The sequence below is a fragment of the Eulemur rufifrons genome, chromosome 24 (assembly GCF_041146395.1).
Source record: "Eulemur rufifrons isolate Redbay chromosome 24, OSU_ERuf_1, whole genome shotgun sequence".
Classification (NCBI taxonomy): domain Eukaryota; kingdom Metazoa; phylum Chordata; class Mammalia; order Primates; family Lemuridae; genus Eulemur; species Eulemur rufifrons.
This window is the reverse complement of record NC_091006.1, coordinates 1,506,943-1,529,176: the sequence shown is the minus strand read 5'-3', so window position 1 is coordinate 1,529,176 and position 22,234 is coordinate 1,506,943. Positions and strand designations below refer to the sequence as shown.

The window sequence follows — 22,234 nt, the reverse complement described above, 5'->3', positions numbered from 1 at the left end:
TGACTCAAGTGTGCATATACACTCTCTTTATTAAGCTTTTAAAATTTCAACTCCCTGTGTGTGTGCAGCTTTCAGCCATTTCCATGTTAGGGAGGAGGGACAGGGAACACAGACTGTGCCTTTTGATGTGAAACAATGTCAAAAGGACTATTTATGACTCATACTTTGTTGAAATTGTTGGCTGATGTCGTTTCTGCAACTTGATCTGGGAAAGTGGGTCCCCGCACGAGGCCAGTGGCTCGCACTGGAAGGGCTGGAGCTCAGGCTTCTGCCACCCCTGCCCAATGGCTGCTGTGATGGCCATCAGGGCCCGGCTCTCTGGTGTTACGTCCAGTGGCCTGTGGGTTTACGGGAAGGATTTGGCCTTTGGATTTGGTGTAGAATTTGCAGCCCAAGAGTGATGTCTCAGCACACAGATCTGGGTTGTGCCGGAAAAGGAAGTGAGTCAAGCTGGGAAGGAACCCTGAATCTCAGGAGGCTTCCACGGGGCCCGGGTGGGGCTCAAAACCGCCGCCTGCAGCCCACCCCCTTGACAGGGGCACCTGTCGCTACATGCACCAGAAAGCCAGCGGGTGTTCACCTGCCACACGGGGCCGCCCTTCCGGCCGTGTCCAGGGAAGAGAGGCTGAAAGGAAGCAAACCCGTTGGAGGTTGAGCCCACTGCACAGCCCAAGGTGAGTGAGCCTCGGCAGGGCAGACAGACATCCACGGGCACCAGGAAAACCAGAGACGCCGCGCAGAATGCAAGCAAAGAATTTCCAGGCTGACGCTGACTTCAGACAAAAGATTTCCAAAATGACATGAAGGAAACTTTACAACTCCCTGAAACCCAACGCGGGAGCCAGGTTCTTCTGGTCCTGGTCATCGGGGAGGTCTCAGGACGGCACACTGCTTCCCCCAGCATGGCTGAGAACATCAAAACAGCCCCGCCACCAAAGGGCCAGCGCCCCCCGCCCTGGGTTAAAAGCTGGTCCGTGCCTCTGTCAGCCCTTCGGAGAGGAAAGGCCAGCTTGTGAATTCAGGGATTGGCAAGGAGGTGCCGGAACTGGGTTCACAGCACTTTTTCTTAAACCACAAGAAGGCGTGGAGCAGGGTTTATTGGAGTAAGGTGTAAAGACTGCTAAAGAAAATGAAAAATAAATTATTTGCTTTCGTGTCCACAAAGGGAAGATGAGAGCAGACGCCAGCAGCTGACAAGCGTTTCCCAAGGAGAGGGAAGTCTCTCCGAAGGAGATCGGCCTCACAGCAGAACAGGTGAGAACGCAACGAGACTGTCTGAAGACGGATGGCTCGGGAGCAGATGGGAACCATCTTAGAACGTGTGCAGGAGGAGGAAGGAAGCAGGGAGAAGATTAGCAAATACCTTCCAGAAACATCCTGGGAACCCGGAGGAGCACCGTGGACGAGAGCCCTTATGCAACACCTACGTTTAATAACGACTCTAAGGGAGATCAAGGAAATTAGACACCAGTCAGCTCGACTCGAGCAGTGGGGAAGATATTGGAAACACTACTCAGGGACAAAATAGGGAAAGTTATGATTTAATTAAAGATATTCAGCATGGATTCACAAAAGGGAGATCATACGTAACAAAACTAATAGAATATTTTGAAAAAGTAACAAAAAGGAATTGAAGAGGGAAGCCAGGGGTATAATTTACTGGGACTTTAAGAAAGCTTTTGATGCGTTGCCTCACAAAAGACTAATCTGAGGCGGTGGGGAGTTTGGGTGTGAGTGTGGTGGAGCGGAGAATGAATGAGGACCTGCCTGGACCACGGGCACTCATGAGCATTACCATGCAGAGATTAGGATAAAGGAAAAGGCTGACTGCTGGAATTTCCCAGGACCTGAGTTTTTTTTTTAATTAATTTTTTTAAACATAGTATATCGGGAGCCTTGCTTGGGAAGTGTGCCCAAAGGTGGTGACATTCTCCTGCAGGTGTAATGTCAGAGGGCAGGTGCCAGCGATTGCGACAAGGACAGTGACACTGGGAAGGATTCATTGAACTCTGAGAAATGCACGACTGCCCCGAATACAATGAGACTGTCTGAGACCAAACGCGGGGCATAGCCACTGGTTGCCATTTGAATAGTCAACACGAATAAATACGGAGAATGGAACTAGAGGGACGAAGGCCCTGTGATCTGGACAGCGTGCAATTAGCAGTCGAGCCCGTGGATGGGCCAAGTGACACGTTCACACGCGTGTGCCGGTAGCCTCGCACGGAAGCGTGCACGCACCCACACGCACACAGGACATAGGGACGATCCCAAACACACCCGCACGCCGTGCACATCTGCACCATCAAGTGTGTGCGCAGTCGTGAACACGCGGGCGCAGGCCCACGTCTCCTTCCCCCGAGGTCACTGCAATCTGCAGGTGGAAGTTACGGCTGCACAAGGCAGGAGAACGCACTGTTTTCCACCAGGACACCTGGGGGGGCATGTTGGCGGGGAAACGCCCCCTTAGTCACATTGCAGTGATCACAGAGGCCTCAGGAGTGAAAGAAGGTGCAGACGGCAGGGGAACCAGGGACACAAAAAGACCTTTGTTACTAGAAGCCAAACCAGATCTGAATCCGGCTCTGAAAACTAACGGCAGCGACCCCCAAGGGGCCTGACCGTCCCACCGGGGGACAGAGCTGCAGACGCCGTGGCGGAAGCCTGAAGACCATGACCCAGATCTGGGACCTGCTGTCCTCAGGGCTCGGACCCAAAGCTGCCCCAATGGAAAGCCAGGCTGGAGGAAGGCACAGAGAACTATCTAGAAAGGAGGACCTGGTGTTCGCTGAACAAATGCTTTTGCATTCTTAGGAGCACAGGAAGGAAGTCTGGGGTGGGCGTCATGACCCGAGGCGTGAGAACAGGTGTATGTGGGCGGCTCCGTGCTGCAGGGCGGTCACTGCCAGCTAAGCGGCTGCAGCCACGGACAGACCCCTCTCTGCTGTCTCTGGGGTCTGCGCTAAAATCCCTTTGCTGCTTCGGAAGTTGCGATAAACCCATGGAGAAGACGTGGATATAGGCAGCGTCTAACACATGAGCATTAGAATAATTTAAACTGCATTTACCTTTTACATCACTCATTAGTATTCAAATATGACTTGGACAATATCCATATTTAAAAGGTCATTGAGGATGAAAAGTTGCAGGATGAAGGTGACATGTCCTCTTCATTGAGAGGGACAGGAGTATTGCCCAACAGTCACCCCCAGCCCCGCAATGCAGGGGAACCAAGGCGTGGATTGATTCCAAAATAAAAAGTGTTTAAAACAAAACGCCCACTATAAACTCCATCCCCGGTTTTATAATTTTAACTTCGGAGATATACACACCTTAAATCCAGTAGTTATGAATTAATACTCAGAGATTACAAAATAAGAATGAAAGACAGAAGGAAACTTTTTTAAAAATTGTAAAAAAGAGAGGAAGAGCTGAGCATGGCGGATCGGAAGGCGCCCTGCCCTGCGCCTGTGCGGGTCCCTCTCGCACCATCCCCCAGAGACAACGGCAGGCGCCTGAAGTTAAACCACAGCACGCCCTGAGCATCTGCGGCTCCACTCCCGTTTTATACACTTGTCTCTGACGCTCTCACCGTCACACCGGTGACTTCACAGCACTGTGACTTACGGGAAAAGGCATGCAACAAAGGCCAAAAAACAAACAAACAAAAGGAAAACCCAAACAGACTTGTCTTTCAGTTTGGTCCAGTCTATCACTTTCCCCCAATTTTTCATTAAAATTGAATTTGGGAGTTTCTACTTTGTCTTCTAAAGCAAAGAAAATCTTTCAATATCCTGGAGCCGACTCAAGCGTGGCCTAGGGCAGTATTTGTAGTGAGCAAAGGGTTAATGGGGGGGGCTTTAAGTCCACCCTAACCCCCATCTTCCACCCAAAGTGACCCTAAATAAACAGACCCTCTAAGTGAAACCCTCCTCCCACCTCCTCCCTCTACACAGGTTCCTCCCCAAAGTCCCCCTGCAGAGATTGTTCTGCACCGGGCAGCCCCCCCAGAGTGGAATAAGGCTTCGTGAAGGAAAGCAAAGGGTTAAAAAGTACCTGTCCGGAATGTCTCTGGAAATCAGTCATTGTGAGTCATCTGTCAGTAAGACAAAATTAATTACTACATGGAAAATGAAGAATCAATGTAAATTAAACACTGTATACATGGTATAAAAGTTTAGGACAAATTGATTGTTAAATAATTAACTGCTACACACATAAATTTTCAATAAGCCCCAACAGGGACGTGACTTCATGGGACTCCTTCCAAATCTTCCCAAAGTCAAGTTTAGGTCTTGGAAGTGTTTTTCCCACATCCACCTCCAGCTAAGTTTGGAGATTTGAGCAGCCCCCTAATACAGTAACTTGCAAAGTTCAGTGAGTGACATTTTAGCACAGGTTTCAGCATCCAAGGCCGGAGCAAAGGACACAGCCTCAGTGGAAAGGTTAGCTTCCAGAACTCAGCAGGAGAAGCAGCACCCCCTGCCGCAGGATCCCCAAGAACTTGGGAAATTATGCTCCTCAGACCAAATATTTGACTAATTTATGCAAAGCTGGATTGACTTATGGAATCAACTCGGTCATTATAAATACTTTAAACTCGGTCGTGATTTAAGGTGTGACTTTTGCTCTGTGCTGAATTTCTAAGGCCCAGTCCCCTGCCTTTTCTTGGTACTGACATGAAAGGGTAAAAGCAAGTCTCAGCGCTGACGCTATTGCAGGTCACATGCCTCGGTCATGTCCCTTGGGGACCTGGGCTGTCACCCTCCGCCCAGCCTCTCTCACCCGGGAGCTCAGGACAAAGAGACCCAAGTCTGCTGACACCTGATCCACCAGGCAAGGACTCAAAGGCGGCGTTGGCTGACTCGTCCATCTCACCCTCACACAAAGCCCTTTGCATCAAACACCACTTGAACACTCTGCGGTGCAATGATCTCTCCTTTCTCGGCGGGATCTGATCTGTGGCTGGAGTTGGAGAACCTCCTGTAGGCACCTCTGATGATCAAAGTTTCCTTCTGAAACTTCAGCCTCCTCTCTGCAGCGAGAGCCCCAGGCTCTCCGGCCTTGAGTCCTCTCGAGTCTCCCGGACCTCCCACCTTCTAACCAGCCGACGCATTTCAGCCTCTTCTGAAGCCTACAGGGACATTTCCTCCTTCAATTTGCTGGGCCTTATCACTGGGACCCCCTTGGAAGGCAAACGTCATCAGCTGTCCGCCAGGCCTGCAGGACAGACACGCAGCCCTCAAGGGAGGATTCAGTGGCAGAACTTTCTCCCACCAAGACCTTCAAATTCCATGGCTGAGATGGACCCTGAGTGTCCTCCAAGTGCCTTTGCAAAAATCAATATACAAAATAAAAGATTTCCAATACACAATTTGTAAAATTAAGGAGTTCAAGATTACTTAGGAGAGGACGATTTGCAATGCAAACGAACTTTCTGATTTATAGAGTCACCACGGGGTTCCTTGCATGAGTCAATCTAAAATAGGATTCAGCTCACAGTGCATCTGAAACAGGGTTTCGTTGCCAAAACTCGACATACACACCCCACCGGCGACAGCCCCGCCAGGACAGCCATGGTGGAGCGAGGTGCGCCGGCAGACTTCGTCTTACTTTCTTCCCGAAAGGTTTTCCGCAAGTGCATCAGCGGTCTCGTGACACCGGCCTTCCGCTGGCTTGTAAGGCTGTCCCTGGCCTTGGGTTTTCCCGCCTTGACCCGGCCCCTCACACACCTTCTCGGACTTGGCCCCCTCGGGTCCTCTGGGTCCCTTGACCTTCAGGTAGGAGTTGGGTCTCAGCCAAGAGAAATGGCCCAGTTCCTGTGTGGCATCTGCCTGAGACCTGGTGGGAGGTGGCTTCCCCTCTGAGGGGTAAAGTCAAGACTCAGAATTAAGTTAAGGAGAATTTAAATCCCAATGACTGTGATGCAATGATTCTTTTCCCAGTAATCTGCCCTAGAGAGTCGCCCTAGGATGTTGGGGGGGGGGGGACGCTGAGAGGGGCGGCCTGTCTGTTCGAAGACATTCCCTGCATTATGTCTGTAATGATAAAAAATTGGAAACAAACTAAATATTGAAGAATAAGGGAAATAACAATATAACCCCAAATAGGATATTTTAGTGTAGTCATAAATTTATACATAGAAACAGTATTAATACATAAGAAAAATTTCATACTGCACATATATGTTATATATATATGACATGAAAAAATCCTATGTAGAGTAAGATTATACTTTCATAAAAGATAAGCACAGGAAGAAACCTGAGAGGAAATAGACCAAAACTTGGAGTCTACATGTCATAAGCAGTGGCTGGAAGTTTTTTCTCCTATTTTTTTAAATACTTAAAAAGGAAAATTCACTTTTACTTCAAAATAACACACGTTGATTTCTTTTTTTTTTGAAAAGAAAAATACATTGGGTTAAAAGTAGTGAGTTAAAAGTAAGCTTCCATTAACTGCACTATTTTTGTTAAAAAAGTAAAATTTCTATTAATGCCAAAGATTTTATGTCACTCACATGATAAAATTCTTGGTTTAAATATTTTATATTTTTCTGAAATATCATAAGGTGCTAGCTACCAATCCAGAGATAACCAAGCCAGACAGAAGCAGGGACGAGAGAGTCACACAGGTGGGAATGTGTGTGCCTTCCTAGGGTTGTAATGTCTCCATAGCATTCTCCACCTATGTCTATACAACAGAGCCCCGTGCCCAAGCTGCATGGGCACGTGACGTGTCCTGGGCACAGCAAGGCTGAGAATGTCATGCTTTGCTGCCACACGGCCTAGCACAGGGTCTCGTGTAAAACCATCTCAAGAAATGAGTGTCGTTTGACACTCATCGAGTCCCAATCTCTGTGAAATTCTAAGCTTTCCTGGAACCATAGCCGATGCTACCGTTTCTCCATGTTCCCACACAAGAGCTTCCGGTATAATCACCGGGTCAGCAAACCTCCCTGCCAGGCAGACGGCTGGAGCTGGGCAGTGGGGAGCCCCAGGGATCTTGGTCCCGACTCTTCCTGGACGTAATCTCATGATGCCTCCATTTGCCAATCCTTCGAATTGAGGAAATAATCTTATTCTCCAGGAATTTTGGTGCGCTGAGTCAGAAGGAAGGAAGTACGTCTTCTTTCAAAGACTGAAACAGCGCTGATTGCCAAACAGGAAAAAAAAAGTCTGGTTTCAGTTAATTAAGATGTTATTTTACTTCTACTTCTGGCTATGGCAAAGTGGCTCGTACCAAATCAACGGTCCTATTGAGAACAGCTAGAAAAGCTACATTGCAGGAAGAGTGTGTCTGTGTAAATCCTTGTAAGGCATTGAGAGTCATCAAAGAGGCCGGGACTGGGGGGCTGAAATTCTAAAAAGAAAGGAGCACGGAGAGCTGAGCCCATTTCGACTTTGCTTTTCCCCTTGAAGCAGCTGTGAACTTACAAGTGACAGCTGAGATCCTGAGAGGTGAAGCAGAGATTTCCGCAAGTCCAAGGGCTCAAGGAGACAAAAATTAGGATCTAGGGCCTGGCCAGGCAGAGCCTCCCTGGTAAGCACCCCGCACTTTCGGTGGGGACCCCTGAAGGAACACAGTTAGGAGTAAGAGCAGAGAGGGAATAAGCCGTTGACATCTGCTCAATTTCTGATTGACTCAAGGTGATCTGTCAATGTGGCATCATTGTCTAGAGCTGTGCTGTCCAGTCAGGTGGCCACGGGCCACACGTGGCCACCGGACACGCGGGATGTGGCTTTTTCAGAACTGAAAAGTGCTGTGAATATAAAATACTCACGGAAGTTTCCAACATTAGTACAAAAAACTTATGTAAAATATCTAATTAATAATCTTTTATATTTGTTCCATGTTCAAATGATAATATCTTGGGCATGCCAGGTTAAATGAAATAAAATAATTTACCTATTTATACTTAATGTGCTACTACAAAATTTAAGATGGCATGTGTGGCTCATATTATATTCCTATTTGGCAGTTCTGATCTAGAATGAAAAATGACCTTTAAAATTATTCACAATGTCTGACATTTGATAAAAGAAAGTTACCAGGCACACCAGGAAATAAGAACAAATGAACACAAACAAAGATAGAAAATCAGGCAACAGTTAATACACACAGGCCCATAGAAGTTAAAAATGCTGAGTTACAGAGTTATATAGACGTCATAGACTTTAAAATAACTATAACTAATACATTTAAGAAAATATATGACAAGATGGAGAATTTACGCAGAAAATTATAACCTCTAAACGAAATCAACTGAAAATTCTGAAATTAAGAATATACTATCTGAAATTAAGAACTAGGTAGCTCTGACACACCAGAAGAAAGAGTTAATTGGAAGAAGATTCTATTTGCTCTGTGTGCCGGTGCGTCCTGCTCTTGACCCTAAAGATACACAAAGTTTTGCATTTGTGCTAATTTGGCCCATGGCTACTTCATAAGCCCCTCAGGAGCCCACAGGTTCTCCTGCTCAGAAAGTCAGAGGACTAAGCAGGATTAGATGTTAAGATCACAAAGTTCCTCGTGGCAGGTGCAGGTGACATGCAAAAATAGAACCGAGGTCTGGTTCAGGGTCCGGACGTTAGACAGGACCAGCCACACAGGTCAGAGCTTTCTGGCCTTGCATCAAGCGTGACCTTAGTATTCTCCAGAGATGAGGGTCAGTGTCAACACAAGCGCTGTAGCTGGCACAAGGTTGTCCGATACAAAGGGGAACCTTCTGGAAAGAGCCTTCGGAGCTTGCAAGGGCTACTTCTGGGTCCACAGGGAAGCCACAAGGATGCTTAGGTAGTGCTATGAGGTCCCAAGTCTCCAAAGGAAAAGCAAAAGACAGAGGGAAGAGGCCACCTGCTTTGTCCACACAATACTGGCCTTGCACAAAACCCCTGGGAATACCTCACTGCCTCTCTCTAACCCTTGCCGTAAAAAAAGACACGGCCTTTCTCAAAAGAGCAGAATGAGAGGTAACTAGCTCAATCCATTTTTATGTCCCAGAAGGGTCATCGTAAGTGGAAAACTAATAAACTCTGCTCTCACCGTGGATCTAAAAGAAGAGGGGACGGATAGTCTAGAAAAAGAGATTTGGGTTTGGATTCAAAGAAGAGCTCCGTGTTGATCGAGGGCAGCAGGATGTGACAGCATGTGTTTCTGCTGCTGTCCAGGTGAAAGCCCCTGTGGGAGGATCGCACTAAAACGGACGAGCTCGCCTTACCCAGACTGAGGTGCGGGGCGGGGAAGAGATGTCTGCAGCCCCGTGTTAGGACCAGTCTGCTGCTAAGGCAGGGCTGAATTTGAGAGCTCAGAGAGCCGCCAAATAGAGGATTTCTGTGCAAAGAGTTGGTGGTTGTGCTGCGATCACCAGCTCTCCTGCCGTCGGGGGACGGGGGACAGGGGTTGTTTCCTCCACTTCAAGCCCAGGGAATGAAGCCTCCAATAGGGCCTGTCCCTCGGCAACAGTGAGACATGAGGCGTTTTCTGGAACCAGCTTGGAAAGTCAAAAGGCCGGTGGCTACGCGGGTGGCGGGTTGAGAGCAGGAGCCGCCTGGGGGACGGCTCCACTTCCAGCTTGTTGGGACCAGAACAGTGTTTCCCGGGGCCTGGGTGTGGGGCTCCCTGCGTGAAACCGCTTTGCCCGAGAGTCTGCCTGGAAGGACGGAGCAACCCCGACAGGAGGAGCCTGGACGTTTACTACTGAACGCAGTGCCTGAGGGGCCAGCGGCCAACGGCCAGCACCCAGCCAGAGGGACGTGCCCTCAAACTGCAGGTGGCAGAGCCCCCTGGGAGACCCCCCAGGATCTCCAGGGAGCACCCAGCGCAGGGGAAGTCACCTGCTGTGGCCGTGTTTGCAGTCCTGACTTCTCCTCCCTCCACAGGCCCCATCGGAGCCCGGGGTGGCCAGAACGCAGGGGACAAGGGAACAGGAGACAGGGGACCAGAGAAGACACTGCACCCAGGCCTGACGCAGGCTGGAGCTCGGGAGGAAGCTTCCACTCTAAATGAAGTTTGGAGTTTTGACTGTTACACGTTTTCACGACCAAAATGAAGCTCTTTTATGACTCTGAGGCACATAAGGACCCTGTATTACTCAAAAGTGACCCGAAGAACGCTGTGGGGTGCTCCTAGGTTTCACCCTACGTGGGTGGGGGAAAACCAACCGCACAAAATGGGTTTGTACCGGGAGAAAGAACAATGTTGGTTTTGGCCTCCACTCTAAGGACTGTTTTCTTTAGGTGTAAAGACAACAAACAAAGTTTCAGGAAGACAGAGGAAACAAGGAGCTTGAAGAACACATGGAATCATCTTCCTTTAACAAGCAATGTGTTCTGACTCCTTCGTTTCACCCATGGAGAGACCGGGCCCAGCCGGGAGGGATCCTGCGCTCGCCGGGACAGACACCTGGCGGGACAGAGGACACCTGGCCGCAGCCCGCCCCACCGCACCCGTCCTGGAAGCAGCAGACCCGGCTGACGACTGTTTCACTTCCCCCGTCTGTGCAGGGCCCAGATCATCTCGTTTCCTTTATTACTAAAACGCTAGGGGTCATTCCAGATAAGAAAAGCCAACGCCTACTCCACGCCCACCACTCTGAATGGTGGCTGCCGTTTCGAAGGGGGCACCTGGGTGAGCAAATGTACTTGAGCTGGGCTTATCCCTGATGCATTCCCTCCAGAGACCCTTCTGGAAATGCTGCAGCCGCTGGCATCTTGCACAGCACCCTAGCGGGCCACGCAAGGGCCGCACCCATCATCTGGGTGCCCAGGGAGGCCGCCGCCGCCAGCCAGCAAGCGCCACATGGCAGGGAGCTGGGTTTCCAGCAGGCAGAAGAGGAGGTACGCTCTCCCCACAGGGTCCTGCTGGGTTTGCAAACCCCATCCAAGAGGCGGCGTATGGAACTATGCACGGATCTGCTGCCGCATGATGAAACGGTGACGGGAGGCGGCCCGGAACTCCTCTTCACACAGCCACCAACGGATGCCGTCCGCAAGGAGGGCAGCTGCTCCTCCAATCTGCCCTGCTTTTCAAGTCAACACGCTCTGCAGACCAACAAGGCCCCCAGCCACGCCCGGGAGCTCTCACTGCCTTCAGAGAACCCCCTGAGGCTTAGATGCACCCCGGCGCTCCGTGGGTGCAACTCGGATCCGCGCAGGTGGCAGGGGAGGGGCTCCCAGGAAGGCCAGCTTGGGCGCAGGCAGGGAGCCTCTCGGAGGGCAGCTGTACCCATGCCCAGTGCTGCGAACTGCACACTCTCCCTCTTTGTGAAGATAATAATAGACACACAGGAACAACAGCAGCAACAACGGAATCCAAATGAACGATGAGCTCCGAAAAGAGCAGGATTGGACTGTCCTCTTTTGCAGATACCTGTTCGCCACGACGGACAGCCGGTGCCAGCGCTGAACCGTCTCCAGTGCGCGCCATATGCCTGTTTCTTTACTTAGCGTTGTCGGGGATGGGAATCCTTCCGGGAATGGGAGGTCCCTGCACATTTGGCCAGCCAGACAGGGACACCAGCCGGATGTGCGCAGGGACGGTGTGTCCCCAAACACGTGCACACGCACACACACGCAGCTTTCTCTCTCCCAGACGGTTTGTGACTTTACTCATCACTTGGTTTTTGTATGTACAGTAACCAAATTGAAATAAGCTCTGTGCCAGGAAAACAGAGCTAACTAAGGCTGCCTTGGCCACAGTTTCGGTCAACTCATCCAGCTGAAATTTTGGCCAAGGGTTTAGTCGGACACCAGACGGGCACCCAGGTTCCCGTGATCTGCTCGCGGTTCTGATTGGCCCAGAAGGGGGTCTGGAGATACAGCAATAATGAACCTCACTCCCAAGATGCTAACCCCATCCTCTTTCTGGTTGGATTGTCTGAGTTTGTAACCTGGGCCAGACCTCGGTCCTGGCCTCATCCGCACGCGTGGGTGCAACATTCCCTGGCGTTAGGCTGCCGCCAGAGCAAACACAAGCAAACAGGAAATCCACGGTGTGTTACCGTCTCAGGGTTTTAGCAGAGGCCGAGGCTGGCTCTGCCGTGAGGGGCACACTTCCTCCACCGTGCCCTTGAAGGACACTCTGACCGGGGTGGCGGACCCCTCTGATACCCAGGAAACGGCCCCCTCGTTTCCTCTAGAAGATCAGGAAACTGGAAGCGCAGCGGCAAGACCCTCTCCAGGGTAATCGTCTTTGCTGACTGGTGTCGGAAGCTTGTCAAGCTCCTAGCCAGAGCTTTCCAAGGCAAGTTTGGAAGAAGCATATGGTGCTTGCCCATTCCATATGACTGGCTGAGCGTCGACCACTACTGTTGATACAATATATCACTTTTTCCTCAATATTATGACAGCATTTGTCAATGAAAATTAAATGACTGTCAAACGTATCCTGCTAACTTACGGCACAACCATCGGAGAAAGCCAGCACCGCGCCTTAAGCCAACGGGACCTTGTCTTTGTGCTTAACCAAGAGGCAGGAGAGAAAGACATTTGGGACTCGAGTGCCAGTGGGGACGGGCTGCCAAGCTAGCACAAGGACGCGGCAGAAACGATCTTCCTGCAGCCGAGCGACTGCGGAGGGGGCGTGTGGGGGTTGGGGAAGGGGTGCATCCGTTGGGGCACATGCTCAGTACACGCAATCCTGCACGCACCACGTGTTACATGCATATGCAGGTTAAAAGAAGAAGAAAAAGATTATATCTTTAAAATCGAAGATCCCTGGAGTGTGTTTAAAATATAATATTATTTGCACAACATGGAAGGAATTGAGAACGTTATGCTAAGTGATATAAGCCAAGCACAGAAAACTAAATACTGCACGTTCTCACTTATATTCGGAACCTACCACTGAACTCACAGAAGCAGAGAGTGGAACGGGGGTTCCCAGAGGCTGGGCAGGGAGGGACTGGAGACACGATAGTTTGAGGGTACAAAGCCTCAGTTAGACAGGAAGAATCGATTGGGTTTTCTTTAGATCGATTGCACAAGCATGGTGAATATAGCCAATAATTGCATTTAGTATGTTTCAATATTGCTAAGAGAGTAAATTTCTAATGTTCGCATCAAAAAACTGGGAAATATTTGAGGTGATAGATAAGTTCATTGGCTTAATCCCATTTTTCCATCTTGTATTTACAAATCCTACTGCCACTTTGTACCCTATAAATGGTAAATGTACACAGCTATCATTTGTCAATATATAAGAAAAATAAATGAAATCTAACATTGACCTACTGGAGTAATCATAAGGAAACATTTAAAAGCCAGATTATATCTGACGCTATTTTCAGCTTCTTCTATACTTTTGAACAATCTCAGCTTTCATTCCAGTTTCTAAGATTGAAGACTTGGTGGTTGTATTTTCCCGCTAAGGAAGGGTATTAATTAAGAAACTTTGAAAGTTTCAAAAGACTTAACAGTAAAATCTACTACTTTCCTCTTTGATTCCCTTATTGGAAATGTTTGGAAGCTGAAGGATGGGGGGCCGAACACTGGCACCCAGGCTCGTCACGGACTAATCATCCAGGAGTTTGGGGCTCTGCAGTCTCCTTCCTGTCCCCCGACCTCTCAACTCTCCACGCCAATGAGTTCAGTCTTCCATGTCACCTAGGGAAGGTGCCCCGGGACTGACAAACCGACGGAGCCAGTTTGGCTTCTTTATGTCTCATCTGCATCTTTTTTCTTTTCTTTTTTTCTTTCTTTCTTTTTTTTTTTTTTTTTGTGATGTCAGTTCTTTTTTTTTTTTTTTCAGTTTATTATAGGGGTACAAAAGTTCAGGTTATGTATATTGCCCATACCCCCCCCCCCGGCCCCCCGAGTCAGAGCTTCAAGCGTGTCCGTTCCCCAGACAGTGCGCATCGCACTCATCATGTAGGTATACACCATCCCCTCCCCCACCCCCTCATCTGCATCCTTCAAGAACAGAATTGCTCACGAGTCTCAGCAGATGGTGACTCCAGCCACGTGAAACCAGCACGGTTAGCATCCGTGAGCCTCACTGGGAGAGGGGGAAACACGTAGATTGGGGCCTGGGCGGGACTTCTGCTTTTTATAGAATTCTGACTTCGTGTTTCTTTAGGTAAGAATATTCTAGAGTAATGTTCACAGCTAATGCAAAAAGAGCAGCAGAAAATGCATCCCAGCACACAGTAGGACAGCACTTTCGTCTCTAAGATCACACCGAGAAATTAAAAGCAAGACAAAAAGAGAGACTGCCTCCGGTAAATGATCACTCGCAGTGTGAGGGTTTCCGACGGCGCCTGTCCTCTCCTCTGCGGGAAGACGCCGACCTCGGACGTCCTCCGGAAGAGCTGTGAGTGCCACGCCCCTGGGCTCTGGTGGCCACGAGGACAGCCTCCCCCGTGGGTGTGGGAAGTGCCACATGGGGCTACGTTTCGCAAGACTGAAAGTTAAACAAAAGCTCCTCTTCCTACAGGGAGCCCCCAGCTGGCGCCAGTCCTGGTGGCGCAGGCGATGCAGTGGCCTCTCCCTTGGGGAAACGGCCCCACGTTAGTCCCGCAGTGTCCTCCTACGTGCGCCTCAGACGAGGCAGAGAGTGTGTTCCACAACTCAGACACCTACACTGTCCTCCAGGACACCTGGTTGGAACAGAAGGAGGAAGCAGCTTCGGGAGCAGGTCCCGATGCAGCTTCCCAATGCAGTGGCTTTGGGCACAACTCACTCTCTTTATTCAATAACGGTGGGGACAGAAAACTGATGGGCATTTCTCTTTTATGGCAGGATCAAAATATCTGAGACCGGCTCCACCCAGCTGGGCAAAGAGAACATCAAAGAACCATCTTCTCTCCACTCTCCAGCTATTTGGGGGAGACACATCCCTGGGCGCTGGCAGGAGGGGACAGCCAGGTCCGGAGACCAGGCCAGCCTCGGGCCTCGGGACCTCGGCTCAGCTGTAACGAATTCCCGGTGCCAGCAGTAACCGTTCTCCCCAACACAAAGAGGGGCAGTCTGGCCGCGTAACAAAAGCCAGCATGGGTGGCAAGGTGACTGCAGTTTCAGCTCGGATGCTCCGGTGTGGGGCCTGCACCTGAACACCAGATGCTTCAGCAGATGGCCGGGGAGGGGAGAGCCGGCTCCTGGTTGCTTCCGAGGGGCTGCAGGAGAACCGATCCAGACAGCCGGCCGGGAGTGCCCGGCTGCCCGGCCCAGCCTCCGCTCCCGGAGCCCTCGCAGGACGGAGCCCGGAGCCTCCAGCTCCAGGGGAGGCTTCCGAACGCGCACAGGTGCAGCTTGGTGAGGAGCCCAAATAAGGCATGAGGCTGGCCAGCCGGCACCCTTTTGTCCAGGGACTCCTTCAGGATTGCTTCTCTGGATAGACTCTGGAGCAGGCCAGTCTGCTATGCGATCCAGAAGGCTCAATAAAGCGATTCAGTTGCAAATTAATTTTTCAGCAAGGGGCTGGGTGGTGCCTGCCCGGCCTAACCTGCAGCCGTGGGTGGGGGCTTCTACAGACCTCGGCCCCCCAGCGGGTCCCTACGAGGACCCAGCCTGCGTCTGGGAGGCTGGAGCAGCCCTGAGAGATAGGAGGGGCGGGCGGAAGGGATGTGGGCTGTGCCAAGGAGGCCTTTCTGGAGAACAGAGAGTTTCCAAAGCTCCCTCTCAACAGAAGCTGCTGGCAGGGTCTGCAGGCCACGCTGAAATGCAGGCCCAGCCCTGCTCTCGCTCTGCCCGGGGTCTCTTCCAGGAAATGCATGTTCTTGCGTGTGCAGGCACACACAGCCGTGCGATCGCAGGGATCTCTGTGCACGCACAGCACACACACACCCGCACACGGGACACCTCACGGAGAACACGGGTTCTGGTTCCATTACTTCCTGATGTGCCCTCCCCCCGCCCCCGAATCTGCAAAGTGCCCGAGATAGATGAGTGCTCACTAAATACTGTTCAATGAGGAAATGAATGAGTGAATGGAATGAACGATGCCCGTCTCAATCTCTCCCAGCGGTGGCCCCGGGAGCCCTCAGCCCCACTGCGCCTCTCGCACTCTGCCGCAGCAGACGACCTTGTCCCAAGAACGGCCTCAGGCAAGGTCTGCGACCTTAGGCAAGTTGCTTGACATCTCTGAGCGTCCGTCCCCTGCTCCTTTATTAAATGGGGACAATAAGGACGTCCACTCACTGGACTGCTGTAAAGATTGCAGAGCTGATCGCTGTCTGGTGCTCGGTCTGGCGCCTTCCGTGCTAACTGCTCACGTGTAGCTGGTGCCCTCTCTGTGCCAGGCGAGGGCTGAGCCCCGCCCATAAGGCCTGGTCTCCTCCCACCCAACCACTGCCCCTCCCACAGGTATGAGCATTCAGTAAGTGCTTAAGGAGTGACTCCTGGTTGGCCTGTGCTGAGCTCTCCACCTCCCACGGTGCTGGGGGAGGCAGCGTGTGTCCGCGTGGGTGCTCCAGAGCGCAGGCAGTGGAAGGGACAAGCTGGAGGCCTGCAAGGCGCCGGGGTTGGGGCAGAGCTGCCGGGCCAGCACCGTGGCAGGCGGCGTGACTGGTGGCAGAGCCTCCAGCCCCAGACTCCCCCACGGAGGCGAGGATTAGCCCTGCTGCCCTGGCCAGCGGCCCGCTCGGAGCATTTCATCTGGCCTGCTTAGCGTCCCCCAGGGGTGCTGGGCAGGAGACGATTCATCACTGTCTGGGGCACCCTGGTGCAGAGAAGCTGCCACCTGAGAGGGAGCTGCGTCCCTGTCTGAGTGACATGACGGCCACCGTCCCCAGGCCGTCCCTGCAGGAAGGCAAGGCGGCCCGGGCGACACTGGCCCTGGGTCAGAAAACCAAACCAGCAGTGAAGACAGGAATGAGCCCACTTCCCCCGGCCACGTGGCTGCAGCCCCGGAGCCTGGTAGGAGCCACGGATCACGTCGGTGCGGGGCCACATCTGCAGGCCAGGCCAGATGGGGTCAGAGCCGAGCTGGGGGGTGATGCCCCCCTCACCGTGGCCTCTCTTTGCAGGCCTTAGCCCGCCCCAGGCCATCCTGGAGGCAGGACGGTGTTGGGGCGGGGCAAAGAAAGAGAATCCCTGGTCTGCCTTTGACAGCTCCGAGCGTCAAAGCATCGGAGCGCGCAGAGGTCCGTGGGCTCCCTCTGTACTGCCTGGAGGACTCGGGCCTCCTTAGTTCAGGGGAGCTGCAGTCCAGAGAGGTGCGGCAACCTGTTCTAGGTCACACAGCAAACCCGGTTCTTCTGTCTTCCTGCCCAGAGCTTTCGCAGCCTCACCTGGGACACAAAACTCTACCTCCGGAAACACAGACTGGCCGGCGGAGCCCAGGGGGAGTTACACGGGAGGGGCAGCTCCCAGGCTCAGGAAGGAGCCCCCCAAGATGGAAGAATGAGCCACAACCGTGAGGCCCGAGACCTGGACCTGGGGCTGCCCGTCCGATTCCTGTGCCTCTTGTGCACGTTTCGGGAGCTCGGCCGGTTCTTAAAACATCCGCAACCCCGATTTAATAAAGAAAAGCAGGGGAGGCGGGGAGGGGGCCTGGAGGTGGGGGCCGGGGCGGTGGCCGCCAGGGGCGCAGGCGGGCCTGGCCGGGCGCCCTCTCTGGCACGGCCGCCACGCACACCCGCGCAGCATGGCCTCCCTTCTGCACGAGTAATTAAGAAACACCTGTGTTTCTGCGTCAGCCGGCACGTTTGGGGACAGCCCCCCGCGCCACGGAGGGGGCCCCGGCGTCCCGGCCCGCCGGGCGGTGGGCGGCGCCCTTCCCGGGTGTCCCTCGCGGGGCGGGGGCGGAGAAGCCCGAGCCGCCAGCACCTGCCGCAAAATGGCCGAAGCCCCCGCAGAACCTCCGAACCAGAAGCGGCTCCTGGAGGTGCCTCCGCGCCAAGGCCCGCGCCCGTGCCAGCTTTCTCGCAAACGAACAGCTTGTATCCCCATGAAAATCAATGGATGGAACAAATTGTATTAAATTATGTAAAATGATACTAAAGAGCACATTCTACCAGTGAAAAGAAAAAAAAAATAACCCCCAGAAAATCTTATTTTAATAAATCTGGCAAAATTATAGAAGACAATTAGGAGGAAAAAAATGCTAAATTTTTATGACGCTTACAGACACATCTCCTGGCCGTGGGCAGAGACGGGGATTTCGCCCCTGGCAGGTCGGACGGTAACTCGCGTGTGTCTGACACCTGAGAGTTATTTACGGCCCCTGCCCGGCTCCCCGCGGTGGAGACAGACCCGCTGGGCGGCTCGGCCGGCAGACCCCAGCACGCGTTTTCTGGAGCCCAATTTCCTTCGCTGTCACATGGATTTTTTGCTCTTGGTAAATAACTGTAATTAACATTGAACTTGCAATAGAATAACCCTTGCCTATACGTGGGGGAAAAAATCATTTAAAAATATTTTGGCCACTTCCATCCTTTCCGTGGGCTGGCACAGATGCCATTTTTAAAAAGATCAGACCCCCCTGAGACACGATGTTTGCTTTGTCAGGAGGCCCCTCGGCCTCCTCAGCCTCCAGCCTCGCCCCAGCCCCAAGTGTGCGCCACTCCCCGGCGCGGGTCTGCCCCACGCCCACCCGGCACCAAAGCGGTCAGAGCACGGGAACACGCGTGTCCAGGGGAATGTTTCTGCCCAGAAACGTTTGCACCGACTTGGGTGGGGAACTCCCCAAATGGGGCGCAGTGGGGAGATGACAGTTCTGGGTCTTGTCTCCCCCACTCTCAGCCAAATGACCTTGAACGAACTTGCAAACTCGCCCGAGACTGTTTCCTCACGGAAGCAGGTGCACGCACGCCAACCCCGCCCCGTTCATATGGGGATTAAGGTCATTCCTATAGCACCAAACGTACAGCACGATTCCTGACACAGAGGGAGCATTTCACAAAGGGCGGCTCCTCGTGTTGGGATTGTTTGTAGCAATCATCATCGTCCTTTCTCCTGGCTGTGGCGTATATGGAGCCAACACAGCTTGACTCACTTTCCTCTTAGACTCTGTTTGGAAAAGTCTCATCACCTGGAAAGTCCGAACACGTGACTTGCGAGACCACAGGTTGCTCGTGCATCCACTGGTCAACTGAGTAACGGCTCCCTGGTCGGCGCGTGTGCTCACAGTGGAGCCAGCGAGCCTTGGCCACTGTCACACGACAGGCAGAGCTCACGTGCACTCGGGCGCCTGGGCTCACCTGGGGGCCCACCCCGAGCTCTGGCCTTGTTCCAAGCCCTCGCATGGGCTCCCTGCGCCTGGCTGCTTTGCTGGCGTCCACGGGACAGACCCAGGTGGCTGAGCCTGGGTCACCTCTGCTCCTTCCCAAACCCATGATCCTGTCTTTCCTCAACACTAAGACTCAGAGTTATATTTAAAAATCAAACAGGTCTGAAATAATAATGCATCTTATGATAGATATTAGGCTTTTTATTGTTTTCTCCCAAAAGAAACAATTTTTTTCTTTATTTTTTAGTTGATAGTATCTCAAAATCAAGACTATATGGCAGAATAATAAAAATGCTACCACCTAAGAAGCCATCCCAGGATGCACTAGGGGCTTTCCCGACACTACAGGACCACCTGGGGCTGTGGTTCGGATTCCCAGAGGAGCCGTCAGCGGGCGAGGTGTGGGAGGGACCCCGAGGCCCAGGGCAGGCCCCAGGTTCCAGGGGCCGGCACAGGTCCCCACTGCATTCCCGGGAGAGGCCTGCCTGCCCGGGAGAGCTGACGGGCGTGGCTCGCAAGACAAGTAGGAGCGGGAGGGGCCAACTCGGAGAGCCAGGCAGGGACCACCTGGGTGCAGGGAAGGTCTGGAGACACCCCCACCCGGCTACGGGGCTCCCACAGCCCACCCACCCCCCGAGTGCAGCACACCCCACTATGCCCACAGTCAAGTCCTGGACCTCTTTGAGCCGTTTTACAAAGGGGAGACAGAGGTCACTCCAAAGCCCTTGTCCAGTCAGGCACCTCCTCTCTAGCCCATAAAACATGTGACTCTGTGAAGTCAGTTTGTTCATTCACTTGTTCATTCACACGATATGCACTGAGGACACACCAGCACCAGGCCTTATTCAAAGTTCTGGGGGGGCCCATCAGCCAACAAAACAGCACCCAGCCTTCCCACGTTGTATCCTGCGGATGACGACAAAGGCCCCGCAGACAAACTGAGCGGGAAGCAGCCATCAGGAATTCCAGGAAGGTCGTGGTTCAGATCTCAAATGGGGGGCTCAAGGCAGCCTCGCTGGGAGGCCACAACTGGGCAAAGACTTGGGGAAGGGGAGGCATCAAACCAACCACACAGCCACCTGCAGCGGCAGCATCGCCGTGGGTAAGGGTGCAGCCAGTGCAAAGGCCCTGGGACAGCACTGGGGCTGTGTGGCCGCACCAGGGTGACGGAGGCGGGGAGCCAGGTGCCAGCAGCACTCAGAGTCAGGGGCGTGAGGGGGCCAGACTGCAGGGGGCCTTGCAGGCCACTGCCTGGGCTCGAGTGGCTCAGAGATACCTGGAGGTCTGGACGTGGTAGTGGCCAGAGAATCGCTCTGACCACAGTGCTGAGAACAGCCGCTGGGCAGAAGCCAGAGCAGTCAGCCGGCTGTGCACAGCCCAGCGAGGGCTGGTCCTGGTCTGGCCCCACAGGGTATTCCGAAGGCACAGTCTATAGATGCACTGTTGGCAGGGATGGCAAAGGGAGGGGTCAAGAATGACACCAAGATTTTCAGCCTGAGAAAGCGGAAGGACCCACGGAGCTGCTGTCAAGAGAGAAGAAAAGACGGCAGGAGGAGGGGCTTCCGGGACAAGACGGGGCAGGGGCTTCTAGGCGTCCTGCCCTGGAGCATGGGGGTGCTGGGAGGCAGAGGCCTGGGGGGCACTGAATCAGGGGGCCAGCAGCCTGCTTGTCCTCCCTGAAGCACCCCCCAAACATCTGGCTGCCTCCTCGCCCTCGTGCCCCCCGACAGCTGGGCCTGCTACCCATGGCACAGCGAGGAACCCAGAAGTCGAGGGTGGAACGACACATATAAAAATCAGCCCCAAATAGTCTGAAGATACAGAGGTGTCAAGCACTGCCTCCCAAAAAAGCCTCCCGCTAGAGGGACTATTTTTAAAAAGACTTTTAAGAGGTGTGAAAGTGAAGCTGTCTATTATGTTTCTTCAGCAAGGCACCAGATCTCAGGTTTTCTAACAATGACACAAAACGGCTGCTGGCGACCGGCGGTGGGCAGGAGGCCCTGCCTGCGTGTGGCCCCCAGCCAGGAGCGCCCCTGGAGGGAGATGATGGAACTCGTGCATTAGGCTGCCCGCACCGGCCAGAGGAAAATTGAGCTCTCCTAAACACCGTGGGTTCATAGAGTCTGAATTAAGCTTGAACGTTGCTGATGTCTCAGATTTTGCTCCTGCTAAACACCATTTCATTCTGCATTATTAAGCCCCTTCTTTGGGGGAGTCCAGCTGCTGCTGTACTTAGAGCTTTTATATCCAGCAAATTGCCCAAAACACCCAAATAAATAACAGGGAACCTATTCTTCCCGTCCGCCTAAGGGTCAGTTGAAAGCCCATGGAAATAACTAACTCTCTCGCTCGCAACAGCGGGAGAAATGGACGTTTCAAGCCGGGAAGTTCGTGGCGAGCTAGTTTTGATGACTAAAGGTTTCCGTTTAAGTGCAGAAGCCAGAAACTTATTTTTAATCTTCTGTTTTGAGGAGCGTGGACGTGCGTTGAAGGGCACTGCACACCATCGGGGGACCGTTTCCAACGGCTTTAGCTTGAAACACGAATCAATCCAGGGGAGAAGCTCAGAGAGAAGTGGGTTTGAAACAGAGAGGAAGACCCGGGCGCACAGGTGGGCTCAGAGGATGCTATGAGGGTCCCTGCCCTGAGCGGCTGCAGAGATACTTCCCTCGGGCTTTGCCCTCCAACCCCCCTGGGATCCTGGCTCGAGGGGCCACCCCGACGTCCGCCCAGCCTGGGAGCACCAGCGCCGACCCCGGCCGCTCTCCACCCAGCTGATGTCTGCCATAACTTTGCAGGTTCTCAGATGCAAAACCAAAACATAGTAATTTTATCACACTGAAGTATGGCTGGTGGTTGTAAAGACACTGTTTTTAGGTCTGCTGCTTGGAGGCCACTCTGCATAGCTTTCAAAGAAAACGCAGCTCTCTGGAGCTCAGATTTCACGTAATCTAACTGTTCCATGCGTCTGGAGGTACTCAAGTCCAGCCTCTGAGTCCCCCCACCGAGGAGCTGGGCTTTGCACCCACACTCGCCACGGGGAGAGGCCACAGCCCCTTTCTGAAGC

General features: G+C 52.8%; 1 protein-coding gene across 3 annotated transcripts in view; it reads right to left on the bottom strand.

Annotated features, from left to right (window-relative positions):
• ZNF536 (zinc finger protein 536) overlaps positions 1-22,234 on the bottom strand; it is a 417,728-nt gene that overhangs the window by 57,160 nt on the left and 338,334 nt on the right. The window contains exon 4 of one of the 3 annotated variants that reach the window (XM_069457660.1): positions 4,057-4,096. The exons of the other annotated variants lie outside the window; for them this stretch is intronic. Coding sequence (XP_069313761.1) covers positions 4,083-4,096 — 14 coding nt within the window. The 3' untranslated portion in view covers positions 4,057-4,082. The remainder of the gene's footprint in view (positions 1-4,056; positions 4,097-22,234) is intronic. 3 annotated transcript variants of the gene reach the window in all.